At 40.1% G+C, this 26254-nt stretch overlaps 1 protein-coding gene across 1 annotated transcript in view; it reads right to left on the bottom strand.

Moving 5' to 3' along the window:
• Window positions 1–3916: 3916 nt before the first annotated feature.
• Window positions 3917–26254, bottom strand: part of LOC134217770 (acid sphingomyelinase-like phosphodiesterase 3b) — a 352324-nt gene continuing 329986 nt past the window's right edge. Inside the window, exon 10 of the mRNA XM_062696588.1 lies at window positions 3917–7483. Within this exon, the coding sequence (XP_062552572.1) occupies window positions 7093–7483 (391 nt within the window). The 3' untranslated portion in view covers window positions 3917–7092. The remainder of the gene's footprint in view (window positions 7484–26254) is intronic.

Here is a 26254-nt window from a genome sequence, read left to right as displayed (position 1 = left end):
AGCCTTGAAAATAAACAAATGAATAAAAAAAATAGATAGTCTTTTTGTGCCTAAGAATATAAACATTAAATGAATATTAATTGGTCATTTTTTTGTCAGTTGTGAACCTTTGTGATGAAGAAATGTGGCAAGAAGCCGTTGAGCAAATTGCTAAAGTTATCTACAAACTCTTCAGGTGCGCTTGTCGTATTATCAACAAGTTGATAATGGTTTTCAATCGGTGTTCATCCAGTTGATAATTTTTCAATTTCATCCAGTAATTTTCCACTAAAGTCACTCAAGTCAGGACATTCTGTGCATTCCAAAAAGTAGCATAGAGGAGAAGGGTTTTTACATATTGAATATTTTTGAATCAGCTCGCTTAAGCAGCTGTCTCGCATTATCGGTAAAGAGCCTCGCACATAGGATACGTTTGCGTTGCGTTTGACAGTTTTCCCATGGGAAATGTGTCGAACGCACCGCAAACGTATCCTATATGCGGGGCTCTTAGGGCTTTAACCGCACGCAATGACAATTCAATATTTTCATGCCTCCGGTTAGTATGCATTGCGGAGGTCGAAGCTTAGCGAACGTAGAAAATCCGATTTTCAAATTTGGGAAAAGTTCTTTAAAGTTTGCAAAAATTTCGTTTAGTGATCCAAGAAGCAAACGTTTTTGCCTACTTTCTTTACACTGATTTTATCCCGCATACCGGGCATTAACGTACTTCAGTCAGGGTTCGTAATGCTCACTCAATCTCAGGAGCACAGGATGCTCCCTCACCAAAATTTTCGGGGAGAAATCGCTTTTCGGGAAAGAAAAACAGCCTGGAGAGTGATAACCATTTTCGCTCACTTCGACTGCCGCCAAACGTTGGTTTGTTCTTTTTCTTTCATATTCTAGTCTTTTCGTGGGACCATAAATGCAAATGGTAGTAGCTTATGTGGACCAAATAACTTAACGCTTTCATATAGATAACGTGGTGGTGTGGCTATCAGGCATTGCAAGTTATCCCATCATTCGATCTTCGGAGCAAAGATACTGATGATATGCTGGGATATCGATCTTAGTTATCTATCTGCTCAGTAAACAAAGCGCAATGTTCGCCATGGAGAAAAGTTTTTTCACTGCTTTTGTTGTAGCAACGCCCTCGCAACGTGAACAAACCCCGAATCGCACTCGCTATCAGGATCATCATCAAATGCTCTAATGATAATATCTTTCCAGAGTGCTCTTTGATTAGGGATAATATCTTTGCACCAGCAAAGATGATATCCTGTGCTCAGATGATATTGCAATGCCTGGTGGCTATAGTAAGCGCATCCCCGCAGCTATTTTTGTTACTGGGTTCGAATCCCGGAGCGGCCATACAATTTTGTAATTGTTCTGCGATAATTCTCGCGAAAAGTGAGTGAGAGAGTAAAAGTGATGAAACGAAAAAGGATTATTCATCTAATAGGCAAGATTTTCGTTTATCTTCCCCTTCTAATTCTGGAGAAAGATTGATGGGTGAAAGATGATCCTCAACATAAACAAAGAAAAAAGATTCTCCCTTGGCCCGAAACGAAAAGTCGAAACCCTGTCTACAGTCCAAATAGTACTGTTTTGCCTCTTCCTGAGCGACCTTTTCCAATTCTGTTACCGTTGTACCCGCATCTGGATGTTTAAGAATTCCCTTTCGAAGCACGAACTTGTTGAACCTTTTCGACGAACCATTTACCTGCAGAATTGTGGAAAATTAGCTTCCGAATGGTGATGACTTTTACCATACTTACTGCATCCTGTTCCATCCATCATTTTCTGTCTGCTCCACGAAGGAGTGAGCAATGTTAAAATTTAGATTTTGACAGGGTTTGATGCGATCTTACAATTGTCAAGGATATCTTTGACAACTGGCACGTTAGTATCGTCACTTACACTTGGCAATCAACCTTCAAAATTTGCCTTATTGCATTCACGGCTTGTTTAAGCATTTCGCATCGGAGGGTTTCCCGTCGCAGCTCTCTTCTATTTACATTCAGGATCCCAAGTCGAGATAGAATTTCCGTCATGTTTTGGAAATCATGCTCACTGATGTTTTCAACCATCTGCACCTCTTCAACGTAAACCTCATCTCCGTTTTCAACAACTTCCGTCGGCTGAAAAACACGGTTTGACTGCTGGCGGGTCACTTGCAAGCGGCATGTTGTACATATTTTCTCATGAAGTTCCGGAACGGTCGTGCCAACAGATTCGCAAAAATTCATAATTTTTTGAGTTACTCTTGTCAGTTTCGAAGGTTTTCTCCAGCTTTTTAGATAAACTTTTGCAAACAGGTTGCAACAAAATTCCTTTTTGGGTACCCGTACAGTACGATTCTTCGCCATTTTCAACAACTTTGAACTAATCGGATGTACAAAACAAACAAACTTCCGCTAGCGTAAACGAGTCTTCTTCTTCTCTTTGGTTTGAAACATCAAATTGACATGGTGAGCCTGTGAATGAAACCATATGCCCTGTTGCGCATTGACAGCCATATCTGTGATGCGTCTAGTTACCCAGTTCACAAGTTAGTGATCGACTTACAGACAAACAGTAAATTTATTAAAATGTGAGATATTTGTCCATCAACATACTTGTTCATTATATTCAAGATTTTTTTAACTTAAAATGAATGTTCTTTATTTTACTAAACTCAAGAAAAAATCAGCGATTGCAAAATTATGCTTTGTTGCTTAAAAAATATGATACATATCGATATTGCGCAACACACGTTAATAATACGTAAAACTCTTTTTAGAAAAATATTTTTTTATCGGGTAAATGTCAATGCACACCTAGTTTCTCCACTGTATCTTATGTATTTTTTTTCTCAGCTTTCAGATGGTCTACTCAGAATTAAGATTGAGCGTAGCGCTCATAGTGAAAAATCGATATTTTTGATAAAATTTAAGATGGCGGTCAAATCCAAGATGGCCGCCTCATTTTCTTTTACATCAATTGAAAGCTTTATTCGTCCTCTATACAACAGCAACGAGTTTTGAAGATGTTTCAATGTAAAATTTTGTGGTATAACTTGATTACTTACCTTGACATTATCGAAAAATTGACTTTTTTACAACATGTTTAGCCCCTTAGGAAACGGGGGGTCCATCAATTTGGCTCAACCAAAGCGTTTTTCATCTAGTTTCAATATATTCTAACTAATAGCCATGGAAATTTTGAAATCAAAATATATGTGCCAATGGCGGCCTGGTTCCAGCGAGAATTACTCCACAATTTAATTCGAAAGGTAAGGGCCACAGAATATGATTCTCGAGCTAATACTCCTTCATCGATGCCTATAAAATTTACCAAAACTGTAAATTATTGTTTGACTTCTTTTTGAACCAAACTTCGGACACACGCGCACACTGATTCATATTTCGGACACGTTGCATTCAAATTTCGGACAGCTAATTTCCACAAAATATTCAATGCTAATGTTAATTCTCCCGTTTGGCTTTCAAATAAACAATTTCTGTGAAATATTTCAGAAAAAACTTCCATACAAATTTGGGTGTACGAAGTTTGTGTGCATCCGAGATATGAGTTTCACGGTACCTATTTATTGATACAAAGTGATTATAGAGGAAGTAAAAGGAACAGTGAAGCAACAACATTGATTGTTGTATTGGATAACAGCGCCTCTAATGTTCTGATATTATTAGTTTCTACTGGAAACTCTATTCATCGAAGAGGAGCTGTATCAAGTTGTTATTAATTGACCTTTTAATGAAAAAAGTCTTCCAATTTAAACTCTGAAGCATTGAAAGCTTCTCCAAAGGCCTTCGTGAGAAACGAAACGCTTATTCATTAATACAAATAAACAACAGTGGTGAATTATATTATTAAGCCAAATTTACTGCTCTTCTGGTTGAATTTCGGAATGCTTTAGCGAAAAATAAATTCATTCGAATTCATTTTATTTAAAAACATTTATTCTTTTAGTTGAATTTTGGTTATTTTTCTGGTAAATCTTTATACTCTTGTCACTTGTATATATGCAATGGTAATTTTCCGGTTGTTTTTCAGCAGTTTTTTCTTTATTCTCCTAGAAGTATGTCCGTTCAGGATGAAATTTTGTCCTAAGCCTTGCATCGCTTCGTTTTATGTTCAGTAAAAGTCTATTTAGTGGGAGTCGAAAATATGATCGGTCCTTAATCGCCAACGAATTGGTAGCTAATGAGTGATTTTCGATCTATGTGAAGTCCTACCGATCCGTTTTCTTTTCTTATTTGACTCTCATGTTTCATTTTCTTTGACAAAAATACGACGAAACAGTTAAAATCAAGTCGATTCTGTTATACACATGACCGTTTCTATATGATTAATTTTAGCTAAATATACAGGCTAAGTTTTACAATTCATATACCTTCTCCCATAATTCTTATGTGAAACATTTTAGCTATGAAGTATGCAAAAAAACCTACATAATCAAATAATTTCCACTGCTCAACTGTGATTTTCCATTCTTTCATGCAGTTGCTGCCATTCGTGTTCCGCTGCTTATGACTTATAAAGACTATTTACATCAAACCCCGCCGAGGATCAGCATAAATTTTCCGCTCGCATCCTCATCGGTTACACGTCATTTAGTTTTTAGGCTCTCTCGATCAATCACGTTTATCACATTAAATTCGCCCTTTTACGGTGTCTTTAGCCTAACTAAACAGAATACGAAATCAAGCCAAGCCTCCTGCCCCCACGATAACAGTCGGCTGAGGCAAGGTTGAGGTTTGAAATATCTCACCATCCTGGAATTCGATTTTCCCTTGCCATTGCTGCTACCGGATCGTTTTTTTTTTCGTTCTTCAAAGCGCGCACGGGTCAATATTGAAGCGAGCAGTTGGCAAACAGTCGCAACGTCTTTGCTGGGATTTTTCACTCATTTTCTTCTGAATGAGAATTGGCGGAGGAAGGGTTGCTGCTTTGGCGAAGCTATTGGTAAGATTTATGTGGCACTTTTTGTGCACTTTGGGTATGGTTTATTTCCTTTTTTTCTCCTGTTTGCCGTATCGTTTCGTGCCGCTGCGATGCGGTTAAATTTCATTGCGTTTCGGTTTGGATTTTAATTTAATTTCTTTTGTTTTATTTGTTAAAGAAGGAATGCTTTGGATTTTTTCTGTCTATTCGGTGCAATACAAGAACTTTCAGTTAAACATTTTATTTTTGTTGATTGTTTGAATGAATTCCGATTGTGTTATTCAGAAGGTGCTGTTTGAACATTCGAGAATCGAAACGATTGAAGCCTCAAAGCTTCAGCTGAGATTCGCTCTGCAAGTCCCTTGCGAATGTTTTGGAATAGTTACTTAAAAAGAAAATAGAGAATAGTACTACTCCTTGTAAAAAATGTATTCAGAGGAATCGTTAGTGATCTTCACTGAACACATTTCAAACGATAGGCCTTCTGCGTATAAAGCAGAAACGGTAGCCATTAGACAACCCAGGCCGTCTTAATTGATGCTCTCTGGAATTGTTGCCGCACAAAAGAGAGAAAAAGAAACTGAATACCTAAATATGAGAAAACATCTGACTGCCGGTGCAGGGAAAAGCGTGCAAAGCACCCAATATCCATCACCTCAACATAAAAGTTAAAAGTTCCTTCCTGGAGGGATGAAGGCAACACACGCTCCAATGGGCACGATTTGTTAGCTGAACCCAAAACCTTCAACAATTGTGCACGTTTCAACCTTGGCTTCCGAACGAGCTGGGCATTCATCGGAAGGATCACGGTCCAAAAATCACTCAATTTCGGAGTGCGCATAGTAATCAAAGCTCCATATGAAATCCATTTGGCGATTTCAATGGAATTCGTTTGTTCCTTAATCCGGTTTGATGCCCTCTCATCAGAGGGCTCGTTTGGAGCGATAATCCAATTACACGCTCGCATGGTGAGCCCAAACTGTGCAATCTGCATTCCACGGCCATTGATGATGATGGTTTATGGCCCTGATTCCTTCTAGTGCAAAATTGCCTCAGAACAACAATCGTCCGCCAGAAACAAGGGCGCAAGCGGGCAGGCATTCGGCAAAATTTTCCATTTTCCAAGGCAATCATCAGCCCCCCTCCCCGTAAATCCCGACCGGCGCAGCTTCCAGATTGTGTCAAGCGAACACGCGTGAGAATGAGAGCAAAACCATTGCTAATAGGAACAAGGCCGCAGTAATCCCTGTCTCGTTTGCCGGGGATCCGTTTTTTCTTCCTGTCTTTTCCAGTGTCGAGCTTTTGTTTTCCACTGATCCGACGGTTTCCCACACTGTGGCTCGCGCTGTAGGTCGGAGTAAAAAAATAATTTGGTGACATAAATTTGCTAGCGCTTTCCATTGTTCGCCAGCTTTGCGGCTTTTGTTCCTTTCGATCTTTTTTTTTCTGTACAATTTAGTGCAAGTCCTGGAGGCCATTTCCGTTGTTTTAACTTTTTTTTTCTCACACAATTTTGCTAGACTGGCTCGAAAAATTAAATTTCAAATCGACATAAACGTTTACTGGAAGAAGGAGAAGGTTCAAAACCAATATAAATGCTCTACTATTATGGAAAATCTTCATTATTTCTTTGGGAACCTACTTTATTTTCCTACATTCTCAACTTCAGTAAGTATGGAAATATTACTATTCATACAGAACGTAGCAGAAGTGGTAATATCTTTGCCGAGAACAGTTACAGATAAACAAATTCAACACACCGAAAACAAACTTACAACTAAATAAACTTGTTAATAGGACAGCAAGAACTCGTCTTTTTGACTTGTTGTAACATTCCACGAAACTAACATTTTTGTCAAAACGCACTTTTTGCATTCAGATTTTTACAATATTGACCCGTCTAACACGTTTTTGCCAGCACTGTAACCCTGCCTTTGGTGACTACTCGTGTGTAATTTGTTATTGGGGATAAAACGATCCAGCAGCAGTAGAGGCAGCATATCGAATGTGGTAGCATCGAAAAAATCAATAAATTTAATGAATATGTAAACTATGAGGATACTTTTTTTTGCACAGTTCTTCATTCCGGTAAGAGCCCGTGGGGTAAAATTACAAAAAAGCTAAAATTATCAAAATTGATAGCTACGTAAATTCACTTCCACTTTGATCTCACTGGCATCGGAGCAGGGCTGTGGGCGTGCTAGCAGCAAGCGAGGAACCCAACAACGATGACACTCGAACGCCCATCAACACGACCACGAAGCACACCTCCGTGAACAGAAGTAACGCAAACCTGGAACAAGCGCTCGTAATGATCCGCAAGTAGTCACAACTGGTGCAGCATCCACCGATGAGCAGCACCAGTGCGGCCATCAGCGGAACGATTCCGACTCCGCGCGCACTGGCCGAACCGTTTTTGGAGGCCATTGCCTTGGCGGCCGTTTCCAGACAGCTGCGGAACTCGCGGTAATCCAGCCGCGTTATGGCACAGTAGTGATTGAGCAGGCAGACGCCCTCGCAGGTCTGCGTCGAGTGGCGGACCGAGTTGGCGCGGTAGTACCTGTGGAGAAGATAGGAACAGAAAAATTTAGATAAGTAATTTGTCACCGATCGTTCAAATTTACGCATCATAGTTTTAACTACTGCAAAACCTCTTTTTGTACCTTAAACGGAGGAGCGTTACATGAAGCAGCGCGTATAAAGAGGCCGCAAATATTCGGATTTTGAGTATAAAAGAAGGGAGCGCTATATCGGATTTAAGGATTTATCGGATTTTTGGGCTGAGCGAATCTCGGTAAAAGTTGAACAAAATGCTGAGATCCCTCAATTGTTCAGTATCCAGAAGGTGGTTAAAGCTGGAAGGATACTATGGACGGATGGACGATGGAAGGCTGCGATTTGGCGAGCGAGGGGCGCAACATAGAACGGAGAGATGTGGCTTCGAACGGTGTATTGTGTCGTCAAATTGTTGCTTCAGTGTTATCTGCTTAGAAGCACACTAAATAAATTACAATTATTCAGTGTACACAATAGTTTGAAGCGTATTCCCCGAATAGATTTTTAGATTGTTCCGTACATTGCTGTTTTCCAGCAATTTTCACAATATTATCCAAAACCTGATTATCCATGACCGATAGCACACCTTGGATTCTTCATACCATTGCTGAGCATCATCTACGGCACACATCTGAATTCATCAAAGTTCAAGTTGACTCGCATTTCACGCTCCAATCTCCCTTCAGTTTGAACAAAAGAAGCAGACCAAAGGATAGAGTTAATAATAATCTTTCTTGTGTGAAATCGGAAAACTTTCCCATTTGCTCGGCAGCAATATGTCGTCCGCAGGAGAGAAACTCTCCACCACGTTGACAGTTGATAAAACAGAAAAGCTAGATTTTTCTTTCCCATCCTGCAGGAGAAACAAAGATTCCCAAGAGTGGAGCGGGACAAGAAGATGGTTTCCCCCGTTTCGAGCTGATAGTTCTTTTTTCCGAACAGATTCGACCAATGATGGGTTTCCGGGTGAAGCTGGATTGGACCAGCGGAAAGAGGAAATGTGAAACCAGAACAGACTGCGTGTGTTTCGCTTTTTTTTTGCGTGGATTAAAGCCCGAATTGGGTTAGATAAATTCCATTTGGTGAGATTTTTTCCTGGACCCAGATTTTGTTCGAGTGATAAAATTGGTGAAAATACGGCGGCGGTCCTTCTTGTTCAGGCAGCAGCTTCAGCAGACCTGACCAACAACCGTGTGTTTGCAAGTGCCACGTGGTTCCGAGGGTAATGGAACGAAACCAATATTTATATTTATAAGTGGTATTGAAAGTTATCGATCCGTTAAAGTGGCTGCCCGTTAGACAGGAAAAGTTTTCCTCCACTCGCTGTGAATCGATTCTAGGCACGACGCCGTCCAATCAATTCGGTGAATTCTCATAAAAAAACCTCAAGTGTTCTGGCGTTTTATTTGCCCGACTGCCAGCGAAATGTCCCCGCCGGGAATTCCAACCAGATTTCGAGCTATTGTTACAGGATGGGTACGGCCGCAGGCCGAACCCGATTCAAGAAGGATCAAGCCACCGAACGGAAGAAAGGCGGTTTATTTATTCAAATCTGTTTTCGCCTGGAAAGTCCCACACAATGACAACGCAAATAACTCAAGAGGCTGTAAATTTGGCGGCGGGGCTGGATTACACACGACCACATTCCTCCGTCGTCACGCCACGGAAACGTGTCTTGCACAGGCACAACACATCCAGTGGAACGAGGAAAAAGGTTTCATTTTCTGACCTTTTCGTTCGATTCTTTTTTGGTTCGGGATTGGGCTGGTGGAAACCGAGACGCGAACTGAATTCGGAGCAGAGAGGGCATTCAGCACCGCTCCTCAACGCTATTCCAAGGAAAACCATGACAGAAAGGCAGTACAGTAATCTTTCAGCGTAATCGGGATTGTGATGGGCCATTCCTACGGGTGCCATGTTTTCCACGATTTATCAAATGTGCTCGAAACGATTGCGCGAGAGGGATGTGCTCTCATGTGTAGGAGAAAGCTTTATGGATGCTGGGAAATCCCATTTAGGTCGTGGCAGCCTTGCGTGACACGTGAGGATCTGTAATTGAAATGTTTTGATTCGAGAGGGGTTTGTCCACAGTTTCTTCGCAGAATGGGAAACTCAGCTAGAATTTTCTTTAATGTAGAAAGACAATAGGGGAGGACGCCTCATAACAACAGCGACGCAAAACGCCTTTTTGGCATTCTCTTTTATTTCTCGAGAATGGCGACAACCACATTTGGCGTGGAAATGGAGGTGAGAAGGAGACATGGTTAAAGTAATAGACAAGGTGACGTCGCACTATCCAAACAAAGAAGGGGAATCGCGTACGCATAGTGCGTTGTTCCCAAAAAGTAGTAGTATCTGCTCCATGAGTTAGAACAACTCTGGTAAGTGGTAATAGATCCTCACAACTCCTTCGAAATGTGAATGTTATAATAGTGTTATTGAGATTTCCCTCCAATTTTATATGACATCAGCCAGATTTGTCTGATAAGTGCTGTATAAATTAATAAAAAACCTTTAATACATGAAATTCTTACAATTGAAATATCGCCTCCATCCCCCTTCTTGTGATGCCACGCTAAGAAGTGTTGTGTAATTCAGCTCCCCATAAGAAATTAACTTCAAAATTGCGGGTCTCTAGTTAGCCTGGCTAGCGAAGGCCTAGGATTGCCAATCTGGATATGCGAGGTCCATTATCGTTCCGGTCAAGGATGTTTTACTATACGGCAAATCCTTTGAAAAAATGCCGTGAATATGAGGTCCCAATGCAACAACTGTTAATTGATTCCAAGCCGTATACGACAGCATAGACGGCGTAGAGCTATGAGAAATCATGGACGAGAACAGCTAGGTACATCATTTAAGATGGCAAAAGCAACAGCTGAACGAGGGTCTAAAGATTTTTGGCACTACAGAGAAGATGTGAGCTTTGGTGAGTACTGAGTACGTGTTCGGGTGCTGAATCTGCTGCACAGTTTCATCTCGAAATGCACCTTCAAGGTATCGATGGTAGGATATGTCTCAAGAATACCGGCTGGAGATCGAAGTCCCTCAGGCTTCCATCAAGTCCGTGACGCTATTTTTAGCCGCGATGCAGTCCATTTTTCGCGAACTGCTCGCTAGTATGGGATTATTTATATCAGAACTTCTACTGCAGCCCGAATGCGCGTTGAAAGCGGTTAAGGATCTATGCCTCTTTTCGAAAACAAACCGCCTGAGGATCCTGGGCATCTCTCTGAAACGAAAAGCCGTATGTAAATCGTTCGACTCACGACTGCAGATCATCCAGCTGAATGCAGCGCACCTTGCACGTGGTAGACACTGCAAAGCATGGAGTAGGACTAGTGAGCCGACGACTCTGCAGTTCCTTTCTACAAGGTATAATAAAATGCTACGCTACGCTTCCGGAGCGTTTATGACCAGCCTAATCCAGCCGATGCTGGTACACTTATTTTTGGATTTCATCGCAGTTCAATCCGTAGCACGAACGGCCATCCGGATCCTGAATAAAAACCGGAGCATAACTGTACCCTTCCGTTGATCCATCCCAAGCAGCACACTTGGCATACACTAGTTGCTGTCACTTATGTACGACCAAATACAGTCATATACTGCCGTTCTGCGCATAATTGTCTCATCTTACCTTTAATGAAAAAGCTCAAACTCGAGTCAATTTGTCCCACTGAAAAAATGAGTTGTTGTTTGATGATAATAGAGACTGCAATCCGTTTGAACAAGTAATGTTTCGTTTTATGTCGTGGTGCTGCCTACGCTCAGAACATACCAAAAATATTTGTTAAATTTTGAGGTACAATCGATTCTGAAATTAGTGGGACAAATTGACTTGAGTTTGGATTTTTTCATCGAAGGTAACATGGGACAATTATGCATAGAACGGCAGTATATGAGTTGTTGCAATCCAGGTTACAATTAAATCGGTTTAAATTGTGCTACTTGTGCGGCCTAATTCCGCCGAACGAGCCATCAGTTGGTTGATCGCTTGTGTGCTGCCTTATCGAGCGTATGACTCCGTTTATTGCCTGACGAGGAAAGAGGCAAAGTCATGGCCTGCAACCTGGGAACCGAACGTTATATACGGATGATATTTGCGTATCTGTCAATGTACGCTGGAAGTGGATTGCCCAATTTCTAATATATCTCACTCCACACTACTCGGGTAAATCATTTTCTGGAACTAACAGCACTTCCTACCGCCGGTCAATTAGCGATATTTGTTGATATCGTTGATGTTTCCATTCAATATGACCGAATTTTACATGCGTCTAACGGAAACCTTGTTGTGCGAGAACGTGGCTGTCAAAAACAAATGAAAACACATCTCATTCCGTTTCATGCAAACCACAGCTGGCGCTTATTTTATTCATATAATCATCAATCAAATTGAAATATTCGGATGTTTGTACAAAGTGGCGCAGCATTTCATCGGTGTAACTCAGTGATTTTCTAACAACCCTTCGAGAAATCTACGATGTATTCAGCATACTGTGTCTCAATCATTCGCGTCTCGAAGAAGTTTCCGTGTCATGTAAATTTAAGTTATCGTTCAGTCTGATGAAGAATAATTCAATTCACAGAACGCTTAAGGTGACTCGGGAGGCACTACACACCGTGTTATTTTTCCTATATTTAGTCTCTTTCTACAATTGTCATCTCATAACTTTGAAGCGTCGTATTTCGGTTTTCAGTTGTTTGACGCAACTGTAAATGTATCAGCATGTAGATTACGAGTAAGCACGCGCCGGTGATGCTTTTTCAAAATCATATTTGTTGTAGGTAGAAAAAACCCAGATTAATCCACCTAACGGTGATGGCGCCTTTCTCGCGCAAAAAGTTAATAAATGTAGCCTTTACGCTTACACCTCGATGTTGTACAAGAAAGGCAAAACAGTTACACCGTCTAATGTTATGATAGAAAATTTACACTACTAGACGACAGATGGCGCTGTCAAAAGTTTCTCGAATTTCCTATGTTCGAATTTTGACTTTCGGACAATTTCATAGCACTATGAAACTGAACGAAGAGCATACTTACGCCTAAATGCGTGCAACACGAGCATCTTTATAGTGCGATGAAATTCTTAATGGGAAGCCACGGATAAAATATTCATAGATGCAAGGCATTTTTCATAACACATTATTGTTCTATGTGACTATGTCTCATCACTATTTTAATATTATCTATTTTTTGCAATTTGCAATTATTATGAAATTCAATAGTGATCAACAGCGTTTTAGTCTCTGTCGGATGCAACTTGTTGCAAGAAAATCCGTTAAGAGTTTCTATGTGAAAATTTGGCTAATGTTTTTTATGGCATTTTGTGCACACACACACGCACACACATACACACACACACACGCACACACGGACAGACAGACATTTGTTCAGCTCATCGAGCTGAGTCGAATGGTATATAACACTATGGGTCTCCGGGACTTCTATCAAAAGTTCGAATTTGGAGTGAAATGATAGCCTTTTGGTACAACTTAGTTGTACGAGAAAGGCAAAAATAAGCATTCTATGATGAAAATGATGACGATAAGATGATTGTTCGTGCTTCCCGAGTCACCTTAACTCGTTACTCTTTGGTCGACTTGCTTTCAAGAAGTTGAAACACACGAGTGGCTAACGAGAAAGCCTCTCACTCAGTGGATTGAAGTTCGATTCCCATGTTGGTCGCATTTTTTTATTTTCCTATAAAAATATGAACTCGTAAATTACAGCACGTGTAAATTTAAGGTCAATTTGTTACATCTACTTGGACGGAAATTTACAGGTTTTCTTCGAACTGTGAAACCAGCACCTTTTTGTGTGAAAGTATTGGTATCCCTCAAAAAGGATTACGAATGATTTTGTTTTACGAGTGCTTTTTCACTTTAAAAAGTATTCTAGAATAGCGGATAGCTTAATATTGAACATTTATGAATAAGTGTTTTATTTCCGATAGGAAAATCTTTTTAAAAACACTTTTATTGTGCTCAGAAGATTCTACCCGGGATTTAGGTGAAACACTCAAGGAAACAGTTGAGAATCGATGATCAACTGTGATGAAAAGAAGAACAAGTGTCAAAACAAGGAAAAAGAAGCCGCGTTTGCAGGTCTCGTCTCAGGTCAGAACATTCAGTTTATAGAAATGATGCAGCGTATTCTTGGTGAAGCCCCAAAACGATGGAGATACTGATCCCGAACAATAATACAAAGATTATCATCATCATGGAACCGGCAGGGGTGTTGAAACACCCGCGTATTGAAGAAATTGATCGAGCTGCGCAAAACAAAACCCGTCCGATTTGTTAGACTCCGGGACACGCCGGTATCAACGATAACACTGTGGCTGTTCGTCGTCGATATATCCATCCACGGAGAAGATGCGCTGCAAATGGTTACACTGGAAATACGACGCCGGTGAGGTTACAGTTCCAGAAAAGTAAAGGACGAAACACACAGAGTGATGGACTAGATCAGCGCAGCAAAGCAACATGGACGATTGGTCACACGAAGCTGATCCATAGAAGGATCCTCCAACCTCGTGCGAGTTCTGAAGAGCCTCAGGTGATATACGGCACCTTATTTTTCGGTGTTCCTCTATTGCACGGTTCCCAGGACTACGAGCGAATGTAGGCCGTCGTCCTCTCCGAAGGGCAGAATTGTAGCTCCATCACACCTTTCTATCACATATCCTTCGTGCAGAACCTACAAGAGTCGATGTGTTTTTCGACCTGCAGCTCAATTATGTCGATTACAACTTCTACCACCTTTAATCAATACGGTGAGACCCCACAGCACTGCTCGTATCTCATCCAAAACTTCACGAGTTTTTGTAGGAGTACGAGAGGCTGGAACATATGAAGGAGGTGAATGCACACACGTCATGTAGTCCGCAGTTTCCCCTACCGCATCATGTCATCCACCGTTCTGAAAGTTCTACTACGAAATATGTTCAAGGGGTCTAGTCGAAGCTCCACCAGTTTGTCGTTCTATCGTCATTATTGTTCCCTTACCTTAGTACAAGATTATTGCTAATGCTGAGAAGATGTTTCGTCAAATCTGGGTGCATCCAGAAGAACGGAAGTATCCACAGATTCTGTCCTTAGAGAATGCATAAGAGTCTATCCTCATTTGCCAGCTTAAAAACGTTACCTACGGATTAGCGACTGACTCAGTTGGCTACTGACGAAGAATATCGCTTCCCGTTAGCAGTCCCCGTGGATGACGATAATAACTAACTTAACGGAGCTTGTCGGCAGTTAATGGATATGAAAATGCTGAAAACAGTTGGCTTCGTGCTCAGAAAATGATCACATCCGTCCTCAGCTAAAGCTTGATCCACTTAGAATTTGGCTTCACGAAATTAGACATTTCTTTGCTGAAAAAGTTCATAAAAAGGTGGGTCAAGTTTAATTATACAGGGAATTTAATAAACTTTGAAAGAAAAAATATCGAAAAATGATTCATTGGCATTTCGGATGAAATCTCGGCCTTTTCTCTCAATACCACTCGTTATTTTTTGCACAGTAGAACGGTCAACTTAATCTGTCATTTTTTCACACCACTTCTCCATATAAGATGGTTTTCTGATTGTTTTGCACCATTTCTCAAGTTTCCCTATGATAATTGCCTAATATGTTTCGGTGAGACGAAAATTTGGGCATTTTAGTGGGTTGATAGTTTTTTCAATAACGTCATTATCATTCGGTTCATACCATTCCATCACATCCCGTCTGTAATGGCAGCTTGTTTAGTCAGGCCAAAGAAACACCGGACAGTCGTGTGATTGAATTGATGGCAAAAATCGCTTCTGAAGACACTCCTCCTTGTATATTTTCCCATTTATGGTCGCTCCAATGATGAAAACTTTAGTTTTCTTTCCACAACTGCAGATGCTTTGACATACCATCAATTTGTGGGAAATCTTGCCTGCATATACATATTTGAATTTTCCTGTTGCATTACTATTCCGTTTGGCAAGGTAAAACTTGGGTCCCGGGAATTGAAAGTCAATTTAAATATTATCAAATATTATCATTGCTCATCAAAATACATCAATTGTATTTCGTCAGAACTTGCTCGACCAGCATTCTTGCGCGATGTTTGGCAACCAGGTTCTGTTTCAGGGTCTTGTTGGGACGCTTACTGACATCATACGACTTGAAACCTTCACGCCGACAGATTATTTGAGCTGTGCTGTACGGCGCAGTGAACTTTTCGCTAAATCATGCAAGGAAATCCCAAAATGCTTCCGAACTGCTCTGCAGACTTTCACTTGTTTTTTCTAGTCGTATGTTCCACTTCTACGATTGTTTTGTGCTACGCGATCCAGCACTAGTGTTTCCCGACGTTTGACAGTTTTTACAGTCAATTTCGCTAATTTTAGATACTTTGAAATCATTCCTCCTGACCATGTTGAATTTCCAACGTGAGAGTGCAAAATTTGTTCCCATCTCTCGCGTTCCATTTTCGATAACTTTTGAACGTGAGCATCAATACTGATGAAGCTTTCACCATAAATTAAACAAACCTACACACCTAAAAATAATCATGTAATTTTAGGTGCTGCGACAACGACATATACGAGCGTCACTTTTGACGTAAAATTAGGTGATACTTTAATTTTACATCACAACTTCATTGACAAAAAAATTAAAGGATTAGAACGAGAATCGAACATAAGCCCGCTGAGTGAGAGCCCAATGCGTTAACACTCAGCTATCTTCGTCTCTTGAAAGATCGGGTGATCGAAGTAAATCATGTTCCACGATTTGCACTGAACAAGTATTACACAGCATCAAGTCATCGACTGCTAAAGCGTTATGTGCGTCGCATCGGGTGCTGAGTTTTGGGTTTCATGACATGTAATTTTAAATCATCTAACATTGAAAAATATGTGATTCAGTTTATGTCATGTGGTTTTGTGTCATTTTATCCACATACGTCACCTGTAATATTCATAATTTTTTGGTGTGTACCGCAACGATGTGATGTATTTTACTTCTCGATACGGCCACCAGAGGCGCCGCAGTAATTGGTAAGAAACGGCCAAATACTAAGTGGATCGAGCTTTACTTACCTCGTCAATTGTGGAGAACCAAAGCAGAACTCGAATTACGTGAAGAGGTGAGCCAGCCTAGGGCTGAAAACCTCTTAATTAAAGACAATCATAATAATACTAATAACTTGAATTAGATCGTTCGCCTACATTCAAGACTCTACGCTACTCTGGCTGCCCCAATCAGACACATTCCTGTTCAAGATTGCATTTCTGCCGCAGCTACAGGTCGCGACTAGACGCATCGTCGTATCTAAAATGTCGCAATTATTAGACCCTCTTGATATTCAAGGAACTGCAGAGGTGAAAGTTAAAATGCTAGTTTAACTACATTGACCGGAACACTGGTCGTGGGACGACCAACAGTCCGAAGTACACGCTTACTGGTGGCCAACCTTTCGCACTCTCCGTGCCGCGCAGATTAGTTAAGAATCGGCAATACAGTCTGCTCTACTTCTGCGATGCATCGAAAGCAGCATACAGCTGATGTATGTATGTCGTCGTCTCAAATGACGAATTTGGATAGTACCACAGTCATCTACTGAGAGCCAAACACGTTGGACCAACATTTACTGGTGGGGTGAACCAACTGTCACTGGTGGGGTAAACGGAACCGCGAATCAACTCACTTCATGGTTCCTTTCACTCAAATCCGCCCTTGCGTGGAAGAAGCCAAAAGTGAGTAAAATGCGAAAAGAAGTCGGGAGGCAGCTCTCAAGTTAGATTTATCTCGCAGGATTCGAACTATTGAGTGATTGCTGGTAAATAGTAACTGTAGATATTTATGAAAATAAATCGGTCCATCATTATACTCGGCAGGCTTTTCTGTGACTGTAGCGAATTCAAGGCCGTATTATTGAGACGTGTAACAAGAGAGTTGATCCGAGACGAACTTTTTTCAAAGTACAAAAAAAAATAATGGCTGGACGACGTGCGTCACGTAATCAAGGCGACAGTATCGTTCCGAGGGGAGACCGTCGGCAGGTAGTCGCTGCAGAAATTTGTTGACGATTTCATCGGTTTGGCTGTCGTTATCGAAAGCTAATATTTCCTTACAAGATTATTATTTGGTTTTGTTTGGTTACTAAAAATGATTTAAAATGCGCAGTTTGTTGGACAGAGACGCTACCATAAATGTATTCGCAGACGATGCCTGAAATTTCTTCACTATGGTGGCGTCTTCATAGGTTTGGCTGTTGTATGTGATTTTTTTTTGCGATATTGCGAGTTACATTCACGAGTTCAGTTTATAAAATGTATACAAAATCATGCGTGCAATAGTTTTTAATGCTTTGTTTTGCACAGATTTTATGAACTCCGTTAGACCAATATATACAATGGGATATCAGTAAATCAAGTACAGCACGAAACACATTCCAACTTCTAGCAAAAGATTTTGTGGCCTTGAAAAAGGGCCGTTTGTTTTTGTTGGCATGACGCTATTTTAAGAAATGTTAATCGCGTGCAGGGTTTGCAGAAATCGATCTCAATAGATAACGAACAACGATAAAAGAGAGGTAAAAACCTCTTCGAATCATAACAAGCCATGAAAACAAAACTATCGCACTAGCAGTGTTGGTAGAGTCATACTCAAATCTGAAAAATCGAGGCTTCATGCACGAGCTAACTCGCTTGCGATTCTGTAGGGAGAGCTTCGCGCTTGAGTTTCTCGGCCAGAATCGCATCGCTTCGCTCACTCACCGAAAAATGATTTCGCTCTAAAAAGCGTCAAAACGCAATCCAGGCATATGTTTTGTTTATATATGCAACTAGTCGACCCGGCAGACGTTGTCCTGCATAGTAGGCGAAAATGCGCGTTGTTAACTACCCATGTGAAATTTCCATAAGGTTCTTAATTTTAGTTTTTCACGATTTGGTCAACCTTATTCGTGATTTTTGTATGAGGAAATATCATATAAACCCGTCGGAAACGATGACGAACATATTTGCTGAATGGATGAAGTACATCCATCCAGCCGTTTTCGAGTTATGCGGATACGAACACAGACCATTTCATTTTTATATATATAGATTATTAGCCATTGTTTTACGCGAAAAAAGTTAATTCAATACATTCAATAATGAATAACACGTGAAAATCATGCAATGATGCAAATCGCGATTCGAATCATGGGCGATTCGCTGGGCCATGATTCTGTTGGGGTTTGACTCTCGCATGATTTAAATCGCCAATGAGATTTGAGAATTTGATATTTTACCAATACTGCGCACTTGTACAGAAGATGAAAAAAAAACTGATTCGGATAGGCGGCCCCAGTTGGGTACCATTTTTTTCGAACAGCTGTGTAAAACAAGTTGAAATGCATCATCAAAACCAGTGCCCAACACAATTAGGGCTTATTGAAAGAAATTCATCATGGGTTGTAGCCCCCCGAATCGATTCATTATCGTAACAGCAACCGAAAAACGTATCTGTCAGGATACAATTAAGTGGTGGAATTCAATGGGATTGTTTAAACTCGTCTTATGACAGGTGAACCGAAAAACGTCTCTCATGGTAGGGGTAGCGGGGGTAAAGTGAACAAGCGGGGTAAAGTGGGTAACGGCTTGTTTATCCCCTGTTTATGGATTTCTCGTATTATTACCCATGCTACATCATAAATTAAGCATTTCATACTCTCCGAGCTATTTCAAATCATGAAATATTTATTTAACAGCTAGATTTAAGCAAAATTCTGCGCACTTTCCCAAAATGTTAGTTTGATGTAATTTTGGCACTGTTGCATTTAAGCCATGAAAACTCTGAGCTAGTAGTTCTAAGCCAAAATATCGTTCACATAGTTCATTTTGCTTGTTATGAAGCGGCACTGGTTGATGGAAGATAGTTTTTAAACTTTTTTCTTAGTTTAGGCTTAGTTTTCTTAGCTTTGGGGGTAAATTGGTCATGTCGCCTGGGGGTAAAGTGAGCAATGTTCTGACAGATAAATGAAGATAAACTAGCTCAAATTTCAACATTAATCGGTTCAGTTCCCAGTCAACATTTTTATACCTATTACTATTGATATAGGCCATCATATACACATAAGATATTATGTATATAATGCACCGAATCGCTATATACCTACTAAAGTGGAGGCCATATACGGGCTAAATAACGACTTTCTCGAGTTTTCATGAACATTTATACGACTTAGTGAATATTTGGAAAAATAAATGGAATAACCCTGTCTCGAACATTTGACCTCTAGATCTAAAGGCTGATGCTCTACCTTTGCGCTACTCAGCAACTCTTGAAAAGCTGCAAAATTTTGACAATCATAATCTAGATGGCGATTTATTATTGACAAAAGCTTCAGTGTACGATATGAACTACATTGATACGATTCGGATGCCTTGTTGTTGTGCGTACAAATGTGGCTTGAATCGTACATGATAACAACTTATGATTATCCTGATAATGTTCGTACATAACAACGATTGCGCATCATTCCAAACGATTCAATCCACGTATAAACGATTATGAAATGTCAACATCAGTCTTTCATCGTGTCGAACTGTGTTTACAACTCAATTACAGTTTAGTTGTTCGATAAATTGTTAGTGCAGTGCAATATGAGCGATACTGGTTGGCAGTGAAAAGTACACCGGCAATAATCGGAATTTTGGCAGATCGGATGGAGTGAAGTAAGTAATTTTGAAATTGATTTAATCGGTAAGGTTCAGTGGCTCAGTGCTCAACGCGCAGAAGGTGGAAGCTATATACGTACAATGTACATCGGTATATGATTTGCATGACAATATTTGTATACATAAACGATATTTCCGATTTGATCCGATAAAACTGATATTGTTTATATAGGCTTATGACTTCCATAAACGCAATCGTAAATATTGCTTACACTGGTATCATATACAATAAAATTCATATTTTAGCCATCTTTATAAGCAGTCATATACGAATGTGAAAGAAAACAGCAATATATGCGATACAATTTATCATTTCATATACGATATGTGGTTTACTGGGTTGACAATGAGATCATCAATCAGAGTGAAGAAAAGGGGTATCTGGTCATCTACGCTTCACACACACATTTTCCCACAATTTCTACATTCCTGAACAAATATTTTCATACAACGCACCTCGTTCATGAAAACATCCATATCTCAGATGTTTTTCATCCGATCATGTGATATTATTATATCAATCAACTCAGTAAAAGCTCTAATTTCTGTAAAAGAGTATAACGAGGGCCAACATTTTATCCATTTTAATAATGTAGGCGCACAAAATCTAGCATTTTTGACATGCCCTCAAATAATCCGGAATTTCTCCATGAACATGATTTTCAACCCGTTTTTCAAGACTAGATGAATTTCCTGCCGAACCATGCCAACACCAAAGGAACCTGGTAATATTTCACTAAGCAGTGGTCAATTGAATATTAAAAAATATCCCGCCCTATAATTTTGACCAAGCCCGGTAAGTCTGCTTGTCTGTGAAAAAGCGAAGGGTTTATACCTGTCAGGTAACATTTTGAGTACATATTATTAAGAATATGTATTTGGTTTAAAGTATTTTGATCGACTTATTTGTTTTATTTACAATGTTGTTCACTTTACCCCACTGCCTGACCATTTTACCCCACCCAAAACTAAATTGAACTATTTTGGACTAATTTTAAATGATCAAAAGCACGTATTGAAACATTTTTTCAAATTTTTTTTCACAACAGGCTTTGTTAACCAATAAGATAAGCTTCGACACACCTGCATTGAACAATACATTTTTTTTGATAGCCACTTGATAATCAGCAGTAGTTCTTAGAGTGTCCAATTCACCCCCACCACTCCTATGCTACCTATCGAGAGCGTATACAGACATGATAAGTGAGAGATTTTCTCATTCTCATTCTCTCCTTTGGACTCAAACCCTGATCGCGTGTAGAGGTGTGCACCACCGCGCTACGCCACTACCGCCGAAAGTTTTTGGCACGCCACCGCCGCCGAAATTTTTTTATCAGCGCGCCACCGTTTAAAATTTGTCGCACCGCTGATACTGAAACCTGACGGCTCACCGGATGGGAAGGAATCACAGGGTCGTTGAAGCAGCATCTTTCCATTCAAATTCTGTTCCTTGGTGAGGCTCATTGGCAAGGGGAACACAAGGAGAAAACAATACTTGTTCGAGCGGTTTGCAAGTGAACGACGAACATACAAATAAGGCCTTACAACACGGTGCTCAAAAGCCGTAGAAAAGCAAATATCCGTAAACCAGAGGAATACGAGGCCTGAACGTTTCTTTACGAACACGGAAAACGAACACAAACAAGAATGAGTGCAAACTTAATAATAAAGGGCTGCGCTTTCATAAAAAAGAGTCGCTACCACAAAGTTTTACTTAACAACTATTCAGTCCATTTTTGGCACACATTTCTTTAGTCTGTCGTCACTTAGGGTACTTGCGCATTGTTGTCGATGGGATCCGGATCCGTGGTAGCTAGACGAGCATGTGGTAGCTTGTAGATGGCGTTGCAGTGCATTCCGGTAGCGTATAGCAGCTATCGGGGGTTGTTCGTGATGGTTTGAATCGGTAATGGGCACATCCAGACGTAGTAGATGGTCTGAAGCGCGTGCTGACCCCAACAGAGAGAGGAGGGGGGGAGGGTGGGTATTTGCCAGCTTGACAACACTTTCCTGTTCATCGTTAACTTTGTGGGACGATTAGCGTAGCTTTCGGGCTTGTAGCTGCTTGGTAATTCTGGGAAGTATGCGGAACTTGTTCCGCAAACACAAAGAAAAAGAGAATTGCCCGTTTCTGGACCTAACCAAGTGATTATTACCCTACCATGACGCCATCTTGTCTATCACTTCACACAGCAATACATCTGCTATTTAATTTACCTTTCTCTTAGAACATTCCTAATTTACAGGAACTTCGGATTATACCGTTCTGATCCGATTTCGAGCAAACTATACAACAATAAACAAGACAAATTTTTCAAAACGACTTATCTGCTGCGACTAAACAAAGATTCAAACGACGATTTGACGAATCTGATAGCTCTCCCACGCAAACCAACACCACCAATAGGTAGATGAAGGTTGCCGCTACCTGTTGATGGTATTGGTTGGCGTGGGAGAGCCATCAGATTCGTCAAATCGTCGTTTGAATCTTTGTTTACAAAATCAGATAAGTCGTTTTGAAAATTTTGTATTGAAAAGTAGATTGTAACAATAACTTCAACAAATTCTGAACTAACACCAACCGTACTATTTTGTTCTCGTTATTCACAAACTTCTTCCGTACTATTGCCCGTACTATTAGTTTTAAGCATCGCTTCCTAAGTTTTTATGAAAAGAAACAACACAATAATTAATAAGTTTAAATTCAACAACTTTAGTATTTTTTAAATTCTAGTCACGACGCGCACTTCTAGATCGTCCACTGGTAGAAACAGGAAAGAAGCTTTTCTAGAAATGGCTGACTATTTATACTCTAGATTTGTAAGGACGGATTGTAGTTTTAATAATAAACATTAAAATTCACATTCATCATTTTGCTCCCTTGCATGTAAATCCGTGCGCTACATTGGCGTAATCTATGTGTCGAGCTTGACATCTTTCTGACAAGCGATTGTTTGGACAGCACCTTCACACCATTGTAAATTAGTGTTGTTACGAAAGGAATGAATGAGAGAGGAGCCATGAATGTTTCACTTGTCAGACGACATGCGAAAGCGACGCTCAATATCTGATGCTGTCAGTTTGTTTCATTAGGGTGGGACATGAATTTCGGACTTGCGGTGGAGCCAGCAAGATACAATTAGAACCAAACGGTTACAATCCACGCAGATTCAAATTTAAATGTATGTTTGTATGTTTGGCGGAAATTACAAAGATTTACTCCGCATAGTTCTCCGAATAATATCCCGACAACATCACTTTTCCATGAAAATACCAATTATTTCCTTTAAAACTCGATTATCAAGAATTTTCCAACAGAGTATGGTCGTTTGGCAAAAAGCCATTTGGTTGAAGACCACAAGGCGAAAAGTTGTTCGGCCGAATATCTCATTTAACTGAACAAACCGTCTAAGACGAGTCAAGTAACTCCATTTAATTCCACCAATTATTTCGATATCTTTGCAGATACGTATTTCGATCACAACTGTGTGGTCATTTTCAGTGTCTCGTACTTGACTCGACTTACTCGAAGTACGAGACACTGAAGACGACACAGTTGTGATCGAAATACGTATGGTCTAGAGCTCACTACGGCCGAAAATGTCATTCGTTCAAACAGTTCCCTTAGGGATCGTTCAAAATTGACGTCCATGGTTTTAGGGAAAGGTGGTTCAAGATTATGTGACAGTATATTCGGTAAACTAAACGCGTGACAGAGGAAGGAGAGGGGTGGTCTAAATATCTAAAGAAAAGTAGTGGACGTGATATTTAAACAACCCCTTAGACGAAAAAACGGTTAGCAATAGCTTTATTAGCCGAAATGGTCGTTTGACAGAAATGGTCATTTGGCCGAAAGTGTGTCGATTGAATTGGTCATGTTACCAAAAATTCGTTTGGCCGAAAAGGTGATTTGGCAGAGAAGCCTTTTGTTCGAAATGATTGTATTGCAGATAGGATATTTTTGTGCAAAGTGGCGCTTTCCCATATGCCCATATGCCCATATGACCTGTTAGGACAAATGACCAAAAATGGCATTTAGCTGGAATGGACAAATGACAAATAGTTCGGTCGAATTAGTCACTTGGCCGAAAAAGTCGTGTGACCAAATATGTAGGCCAAATGACCGAAAATACTAATTTACAATGTTCTGAAAACTCAAATGTGTAGTTTTCAGAACATTGTAAATTAATTGTAAATTAATGTAAATTTATTTAATTAAAATTGTAAATTAATGTTCAAGTCGGGTGGTTTAATACCCGGAACATAGGCAATTACTTTGATTGAACCGAAAATACTATTTGCCAAAATGATTTTTTGGCCGAAAAATTAGTGATAAACCATCATTCATGTGCAAAAAATTACTTTATTACAGCATGAAAAAAAAGTAACCGAAAGGGACGTCTGTCCGAGATGATCGTTTGGCAGAAATACCATTTGGCTATAAATGCCGTTTGGCCAAACGGGTAGACATTTTTGACCAAATGACATTTTCGATCAAATGACCCTTTCTGTCAAACGATCATTTCGACCAAACGCATATTCGATAATGTGACCAGACGTCCTGCATTTTTTAACTTCGTTTTACAAAAAAATTAATTCAATTCATACAGCCTTACAAATATTTTTTGCAAATTTTTTTGCACTTTTGGAGGATCCATTTTTAAGCCAGTGACGCAATCCAGATAGGCGTCCCGCGTTTCGCAGGTCACATTACTATTCGACCAAATGACCATTTCAGCCAAACGATCTGTTAGGGCAAAAAGCTTTTCGGGCAAATGATCAGTTCGGCCGTATGTCGCTTAGGAATAACGTAAACATTTGGCACAGCAGAGTGTGATTGATTTGCACTCTATACAAATCCGCCCCGCCCGTTGTTGGGGTCATAGAGTGTGATCCTCTCGTTTAATAAACAATGTGCACTCGCTTGACTGTGGATATACAACAGTAAAGCACATGTGAAGATCAAGCATCCGAAAGATATTCAATTTGCAAAAAAGAGCTAACCGCGGTGGTACTCGAGTTCTGAGGCTTTTCCGCAAACGTGACCTTTAAGTGGTCTTGTTGTGTAGGAGTTATCACGCCTATCTAGAGAGTAGGAGGTTGAGGGTTCGAGTCCCTCCAAGATTCTTTTTCGCAAATTTCATATCAATTTGTCCATTTCGAAACATGTGCTGTGCATATGCACAGCCAAGATATTTAATAAATTTTTGACCAAACCGTCTTCGATCTATTAACCGTTCAATTCTCCTTGGGTGGGAATTCCAATGAATTTTCTTTGGAAATTCCAAAGATTTCTCGAAAATTCAAAGTAAACAAAAATCCAAAAATAATTTCCGAATGAATATTTTGGAGAATCTTTCTGGGTAAGTTCATTAGATTTTTCCGGTGAAATTCAAAAAATTCTCTCGTATATGTCTTAAAAACATTCTGAAAAAATATTTAAGAAACAAACGTAATCATAAAAATGCCTCTCTGATTCACGCCACCGCGGCTAAAAGACTTTCGGACAAAAGAAAAAAACAAAATTCTGGATGGTGATCCTACAAAGGGTCGTTTGTCATGCTGGTCCGTTGAAAGTGATTTTGAGCACTGCTCTGACGGTGTTCTGCTGACCATAAACGCCAACGGCAGAAGAATAGTTGAACTGCTGAATGTCCAGGCAAGAAAAAACAATACTGTTGCCATTGAATTTTCTTCAGTCATAATGTGAATAAATGTATTGCATCCTCTTCTTCCGACACGTGCTTTGGATTCCGACGGCAACTTTGAGCCGTTTCCAAGCGATTATGTTTTGCACTTTGAATAAAGTTTATCTTTCATTTTCATTTAAAATGTTTGTCCAAAGTCTTGTGGGTCTTGTGAGTCTTGTGGGAAAATTTCTCTTTGTGCCCACGACATCTAAACCGTTGCAGGTGCCACATTAGTGGATAAATTTCTGTAGCAACCACCCGCCGACCGCCGATACTATGATTCCGCTACCGATGCCAATGTTCTCTGAAAAAAGTTCGTCTAAAATCAACTTTCTCAATCACTCATTCTCCGGTTCCTAGCGGTTGCACTTTGGA

Source organism: Armigeres subalbatus, chromosome 2 (assembly GCF_024139115.2).
Source record: "Armigeres subalbatus isolate Guangzhou_Male chromosome 2, GZ_Asu_2, whole genome shotgun sequence".
Taxonomy (NCBI): Eukaryota; Metazoa; Arthropoda; class Insecta; order Diptera; family Culicidae; genus Armigeres; species Armigeres subalbatus.
This window is presented reverse-complemented; position numbering and strand designations above follow the sequence as displayed.